General features: G+C 58.9%; 1 protein-coding gene across 7 annotated transcripts in view; it reads right to left on the bottom strand.

The window, feature by feature from the left end:
• The window catches only part of LOC135091258 (disks large homolog 5-like), a 78,384-nt gene that overhangs the window by 64,696 nt on the left and 6,188 nt on the right, over positions 1 to 7,500 (bottom strand). For 5 of the 7 annotated variants that reach the window (XM_063988730.1, XM_063988727.1, XM_063988726.1 and 2 more), the window contains exon 1: positions 4,164 to 5,848. The exons of 1 other annotated variant lie outside the window; for it this stretch is intronic. In XM_063988730.1, the coding sequence (XP_063844800.1) occupies positions 4,164 to 5,712 (1,549 nt within the window). In that variant the 5' untranslated portion in view covers positions 5,713 to 5,848. Of the gene's footprint in view, positions 1 to 4,163; positions 5,849 to 7,500 lie in introns of those variants that run through there. One more of the 7 variants, XM_063988728.1, reaches the window with a different exon arrangement.

Below are 7,500 nucleotides of genomic sequence, written 5' to 3' on the forward strand. Positions count from 1 at the left end.
TCTCTCTCTCTCTCTCTCTCTCTCTCTCTCTCTCTCTCTCTCTCTCTTGATTTCTTGTTCCTCTTGGCTTTCTCTACGTGTCCCCAGGTGTGTTCTCTGCTCGCCTTGTTTTCCCCTCCTCGCCAAGCCTATTAATTACGTCAGTCCCTTGCCACGTGTTCCTAATTACCAGTCATTCCTTTCCTCCTCCTTTGCTCATTTCGTCTTTTCATACACCTTTTCTCATTGTCTTTTCCTATTTTCTTTTTTTTTTGTCTTCGTATTTGTATTCTATTTCAGTTTTAATCTAGGGTGAGTTGTTTATATACTGCTAACTGTGTGATTCTGTATGACAAGCTGTGGCCAATAAATGATCTATCTATTATCTATGTATCTTCGTGTTTTCATGGTCTTTTTTTTCTACAGGCGATCTCTTCCTACTTCTTTTCTCGGTTCGTCTTTTTCCTGCCTCTCAATTCACAGTCTGTCTTTCCGTACCCCTTTCCTTAGTTCTTTTCCTCCTCCTTTCCTCACAGCTCAATTTTTCCTAGTCATTTCCTCGGTCCATCGTCATGCCGTCACTGAAACAAGGTAAGAAAGGCCACAAACAGTCACATTTGAGGTCACGTGTGGCGGGAATACCTAAACAAGGCGGAAATAAAGGGCTCAAATAAAGTCACGTTTGAGCTGTAGCAGGGACAACTAAGCTAAATTGAAGCGCCACTTGGACATTCAGCCCTAAGTCACGTCAGCTGAGGATACCCGGGTTAGAGACGAGACAGGCGGAAGCTAATGCAAGGCAGGCAGCAAGAGATGATGTAGGAAGTGTTCTAAATGACAAGGTGGTGTGTGGAAGTGTCACTCCGATGGTTCAGTGACGTGCCAGCCTCCCTGCTTCTCTGCTTGCCTGCCCTCTACTCCGTGCCAGTGCCGGCCTCAACTCTCTCCCTTCCTCACTCTCTTCCTCGCTTCCTCACTCGCCCTTCCCTTCATTCTATTTGCAATACGATGCTTCCCTCCCCTCAATCCTCCTCCTCTTCCTCTTCCTCCTCCTCCTTCTCCTTCTCCTCCTTCTCCTCCTCCTCTTCGTCATTCGCCAAACAAAAAAAAATCTTCCTTAAGTCTTGAGGAAGTGAAGGCATGGCAAAATCGTGGAAGAGGAGAGGAGAGGAGAGGAGAGGAGAGGAGAGGAGAGGAGAGGAGAGGAGAGGAGAGGAGAGGAGAGGAGAGAACAGGAGAAGAGGAGAGAAGAGAGGAGAGGAGGAGGAGGACTGAAAAAAAGTCACGAAAGTGCAAAATTTTTACGAATATACATTAAAACACACACACACACACACACACACACACACACACACACACACACACACACACACACACACACACACACACACACGCACACACGTCTCTCATCTAACTACTGAGCAGACCGCCACCACATCTTCGCCATCACAAGGCAGGCAGGCAGGCATGCAGGCCGGGGAGCGTGCGTGGCCTTGACCTGCTCACCTTTGACCTCTCCCGCCACCAGGATTAAGTTAAGTTACCTCACAGCCACCGGTGGAAATGAGGTCATACTTAAGATTACTGTATTTCTATCCTATAACGTAACTCCTTATATTATACTCTCTCTCTCTCTCTCTCTCTCTCTCTCTCTCTCTCTCTCTCTCTCTCTCTCTCTCTCTCTCTCTCTCTCTCTCTCTCTCTCTCAACCTAGCCGCAGTGATTATAAGCGAGGGTGTGATGAGAGGCCTCTGGATGGTGGTGGTGCTAGTGGTAGTGGTGGTAGTGGTGGTGGTGGTGGTGGCGACGACACGATGACAGATAGTCAATATTATGCTCTGCCTTCCACTCCTCTCCCCTCCCCTCCCATCACCACCACAGCAGCATCCCTCTCCTCTCCTCTCCCCGTCCACTGCCACTGAACAGATCCACTTACTCCCTTCGTGTGTGTTAGTCCTTATTTGTCCCTGTAATCACATCTCGCTACTCTGTCACCCTCATTTCTATATGTACCCACACCTTAGCTACAGTCACCCTAGCTTCCGTCTGTATCCGCACTCTTGTCACGCTGTCATCCTCTCTTCTGTCTCTCTAACTGTTATCCTTACTGTCTATATTTACAGTTCAGTCACACTTATCTTCATTTCTGTCTATCCGCACAGCTGTCACATTTTCGTTTTAATTTTCTATGTTCATACTTTTGTCACACTCATTCTTATGTTCGCCCTGTCACCTAGCCATTATAATCTGTCTGTGGCTACACTGTCACAATGTTACTCTCATTTTCTGTCAATTATCAGTATCATCCTAGCCACACTGTCAATCCGCACTGTCTATAGCCGCACCTTAGCCACACTGCCCCTTATGCTCCCCTACCACACTCAATTAGCTCTCCCTTCTCCCTTCCCAGCTACATCTCCACCACACAGCTGTATCCTAATTACATATGTGGTAGTCTTTTATTCAACATAACAGTAAACATCAACAAACATCTCAGCTACGCGACATATCCTTACCTCATTCAGCCTTACTGACACTCAAAGCACTGCCACATCCTCGCCACACACACACACACACACACACACTCGCCAGCCACAGCCTCAGCACACATTCCGACACTCTTAGCGTGAAGCACACCCTCCACACAGGCTCTGTTCACACTCCTTGCTCGCTGTCCTCCCGCCGCCCACACTCACTCTTGTGCTGCATCTGTCCCTGCTTCCCTGCTCCCGCCACGCCCCCCGAGGCACCCACTCATTGGTATATCAAAGTGCAGCACATTTGCGGCAGGTGTGACGCGCAACACTTGAGAACACTTGTGCTTCTCCTTGCCAGCCCCACTGTCATTCATGCACCGCACCTGCAGCCCTAGAGCATCTGAACAGGTAACTTAACGTACACATTTCTGAAACAAACAATACCACACCCTTAACAACAGGGTCACCAGTATCCCTTGGCAACAGAGAAATATTTACAGTCAAAACATTCACCAGCATTCCAAGATGCAAGTGTACAGTGACCCACCTACCTTAGGCCGGCACAGCGCGCTATCCTTCACACACTTATATTTATCATCAGGCCAAAAATGGAGCTCTCAACACGTCAACACCACACTGGACTCACGATGCCGCGGCGACAGGCAGAGGTGGGATTCCTAGGGCACCTCTGCCGTCCGCCTGGGGCACACACAGGGTGCATGTGGAGGGTGCAGGGGGGCTAGGGGAGGGCGGGTAGTGTGGGAGGGGGCACACACGCAACACTTATCATGTGGACAACACAGCGGTGGGTGGCGGCGACAGGCTGGGAGCCCTCGTGTGCCAGCTTGGCCTGCTGCTGCTGCCCACGCACTCTCTCAAGCACACCGAGAAATGTACAGTAATTGTTCCCTTGTTCCCAGGGCAGAGTGGGAGACTGGCAAAAAAGTAAATAAAGAGTGTACGAGAACATTTATAAAAAACATCAAAATATGGGGAATAATAGACACACATCTGCATAAAAAAAGAGATACAACCGCAGCTGGTGTGACCTGCTGCCCTCCACACCGGTCCTGGCGGCGACACCTGCACGATGTCGCCTCGCTCCTCCCGCTGAACACAAGGCCTGCACGCGGCCTGCTGAGCTAGGCACTACTGGGGAGAGGCTGGGCCCAGGAGGGGGAAGGCCTGGGGGGAGGGCCTCGGGGTGTGAACTAACATGAGGAGGGAAGTGACGTGGCCAAAACATGACAAGACACGACGGGCAGGGGGCATGTGACAACGACCAGAGGCAGGGGCTGGGGGAGGGGCCGTGCTGTGCAGCTGTGTGTGTGTGTGTGTGTGTGTGTGTGTGTGTGTGTGTGTGTGTGTGTGTGTGTGTGTGTGTGTGTGTGTGTGTGTGTGTGTGTGTGTGTGTGTGTTCTGGACTAATATCACCATGTACCGACTCTTTGCTACATGTTCGCACGCAAACATCAGCGAAAAAAATAGCCGACTTTACATAAAAAATGTGTGTACACCAAGTGAAGTGTGTGTGTGTGTGTGTGTGTGTGTGTGTGTGTGTGTGTGTGTGTGTGTGTGTGTGTGTGTGTGTGTGTGTGTGTGTGTGTGTGTGTGTGCAGACGTGCGAGTGTGGTCATGCAGGGGCGGGCGAGCAGTGGGTGAGGGCAGCAGGTGACCCGCGGCGGCGGCGAGGGGGGTCTACTGTACATCTCGTTGGTGGCGCGGTGACCTGGCGCAACACGGCCACGCGTCCCCCGCCGCTACCTGAGAAGGCGCCGGTGCAGCGCTTGAGCCGCGCCCTCTTCTCGGCCACCAGGGCCAGCAGGGCTGGGGAGAGCGTGTCCAGGCCCTGCTCGGGGCCACTCTCACCGCCAGTCTCCTCGGGCCCGATGTCAATGCCTGCAGCCGCCGCCGCCCGCCCCGCCTCCAGGCTCTTGCTCCGCGTGGTGCGTGTGGGCGAGGAGAGCGCCAGCTGCCGCTTGAGCGTGTTGAGCAGCTCCTGAGAGGTCATCAGGGAGGAGGACTTGACGGGCCCCGCGTGGTGGTCCTGCTGCTGGTGCTGCTGCTGCTGCTGCCTGGCCTGCGAGGCCGCCGTGGACAGCCGCTGCCTCGCCTTGCTGTCGCGGGCCGCGTCGCGGATCTCCTGCAGCGACGCGTACTCGCCGTCCATGCGGCCCGGGGAGCCCTGCTCGTGCGGCATGATGGACTTCTGGTGTTGCAGGGTGCGCTGCCTCTTCTGCCGCATCAGCTGCTGCGCCTGCTGCTGCTGAAGCTGTTGCTGAAGCTGCTGCTGGTGGTGCTGCTGCTGTAGCTGCTGCTGGTGCTTCTGGTACTGCTGCTGCTGCTGCTTTAACTGCTGTTGATGAATCTGCTGCTGGTGTAGCTGCTGCTGCTGTTGTTGTTGCTGCTGCTGCTGCATGTGCTGCTGCTGTAGCTGTTTGAACTGAGCAAAGGTGGCAGGAATGTAGTACCGCTCGCGCCACACGGGGTCCCGCGACGGCTGGCTGCGCAGCTGCTCGGCGCGGTACTGCCGCAAGTCCACGTACTCCTGCTGCTGCTGCTGCTGCCGCTCCATGGCCTCGTACTTGCGCAGCTCCACGTACTCCGTGAGGTGCGGCGTGCCGTGGCCTGGCGTGCCGTAGGTGGTCTGTGAGCGTACGGGCGGCGCGTGCTGACGGTGTTGGTAGTGGGCTGGCATGTCGTGTATGGGCGTGTGAGTGCTGGGGGAGGCGTGCTGAGTGGGCAGGGCAGAGAGTGGGGACCTGGCCGGGGACTGAGAGTAAGAGGGCGGGCTGGGGCGTGTGGGCGAGGGGGGTGCTAGACGAATGGACGAGCGACGCCCCCGCCGCTCGGAGACAGTGTAGGTGCGTGGGAGGGGCCCGGGCAGGGGTTCCGCCTCGTGGCTCTGCTGCCACGAGCGGCTCTTACCCATGGCGGCCGAGGGGTGGGGCTGCACGGCCTCCTGCCGCGTGATGTGGTGGTGGCGGGGGCGCGCCGGGCCGCCCGCCTCCACAGAGTGGCCCAACACGATGGACTGCTGCTGCTGCCATGACTGGCTCTTGGCCAGCTGGCGCGCACGCTCGCTCTGCGGCGTGCTGTGCCCCACGCTGTACTGTTGCCACGACCGAGCCTTCCACAGCGGCGGCTGCGGGCTGCGGCGCCCCTCCTCGTAGGACATGCTGCGGTGGCTGGCGCTGGGGGCGTGGTGCACCTCACCGTCACGGAGCGGCGACGCGGTGTCCTGGGGCGGCGCCATGCGCGTCCAGGGGTCAACAGGCGAGGGGCGGCTGCCAGACCGCACCGGGGACTTGCTGGGGGCGCGGACCGGCGAGCCCTCCAGGCCACGGTTAGGGGAGCAGCTACTCCGCCGGCTGTCTCTCTTCCGGCTGCTGTCAGATCTGCTGGGGGAGCGGCTGGGAGGCCCGCTGGGGGGCGGCTGGGGGACCTACTGGGGGAACGACGAGATTTTCTTGAAGGCGAACGATTGACAGCAGACTTCGGAGGCGGCACGGGGCTGGAGGTGACCAGCGCGATGCTGGGCACGCTGCTCTTCACGCTGCTGCCGCGGCTGCCGCGGCTCTCCGTGGACTCCTGCGGGCTCTTGCTGAGGATGCCCTGCCGCCGCGGGCTAGGACGCCGGGACCTCCTGCCGCCGCTGCGTACGCTGAGGCGCGACCCCATCTGGCGCGCCGAGCTGCCCTGCTCGCTGCTGCTGCCGTCACCGCTGTCCCGCTGCGGCGAGGGCAGGTCCACGTTCTCGTAGCCGTCGGCGTCGGTCTGCGAGGAGGGGCGCGGCGACTGGTCCACGGGCTGGTCGTACATACTGCTGGGCGTGGAGTCTCCGTGGTCACTGCCTGCCCGGCTCTCGGCGCGGCTTCCGGTGCGGCTCCCGGTGCGGCTCCCAGTGCGGCTCCCGGTGCGGCTGCTGGTGGGCAGGCTGGAGGGACCCCCACCACCACCACTACCACTACCACCACCACCACCACCACCGCCTGCCGCGGGCCGCTCCCGGGAGGACCTGCTGCTGGTGCCCGTGCGGCTGCCAGCGCGGCTGCCGCTGCCCGCGCGGCTGCTGTTGTTGGTACCTCCGCGGCTGGAGCCGGAGTCAGTGGCACAGTCCAGCAGGCGGTCGCCGCTCCAGCTCTGACTCTTCTCGATGGTCTGCGGCGTCTCCTCAGAGCGACCCTGCAGGCCCGCAGAGCCGCGGCCGTCCAGGATGGAGGGCGAGCTGTTGATGCTGAAGGAGTCTGGCGTGTGGTCGTGGGTGTACTTCCACGAAGAGGACCGCTCCACGCCCGCCTTCTGCTGCTGCTGCTGCTGCTTGTACAGCTCCCGCGGGGAGGTGCCGCCCCCCGCAGGAGTGCTCACAGCCACTGTCTCTCGGCGGCGCCCAGTGGTGGAGCGCGCCACCACAGGGTTGGGCGCCACGCCAGCCTCGCCCAGTTCGGGGCCGGAGGAGGCGCCCTTGGTGCTGCCCCCGGAGCCGCCCCGCAGCAGGCGGCTGAACAGCTTGCTCTTCTTCATCGTGGCGCTTCAGGCTACGTGGCGCGAGACACAAGGCGGCGCGGCGCGGCGAAGCAAGATGTGTGGCGCCTCTCCCACGGCAGAGACGGGACAGGGCGGCAGCCACGGCTGGTGAACAGAGTGCGCTGCGTCAGCCTGCCCCTCGGCGTGCCCCGCAATGGCTGGCCACCTGCCGGCTGACCAGTGCACCTGGCCACCGAGTCTCTGGGAAGGAACACGCGGCAGTGAGCATTGTGAGGCGCGGCGCACCTTGACGGAGAGTGAACTTGGTGAAGGTGAGCGGCTCGTGACACCACCCAGGGACTGTTGGGACCGTGAGGCGGAGGGACGGAGGTGTGGAGGGAGGCGGGGAAGGAGGGTGGGTGGGTGGTGGAGAAAAGGTAAGGTTCTGGTGGTGGTGGCAACAAATAGTTCTCCTGAGAGTAACGTGCTTTCCTCTGACACACCAATCGCTGCTGCACCCTCAGCCCTCCACAGCCCCCACAACCCCTCACAGCCCTCACCTGACAGATCTACCTCT

The sequence above is a fragment of the Scylla paramamosain genome, chromosome 37 (assembly GCF_035594125.1).
Source record: "Scylla paramamosain isolate STU-SP2022 chromosome 37, ASM3559412v1, whole genome shotgun sequence".
Taxonomy (NCBI): domain Eukaryota; kingdom Metazoa; phylum Arthropoda; class Malacostraca; order Decapoda; family Portunidae; genus Scylla; species Scylla paramamosain.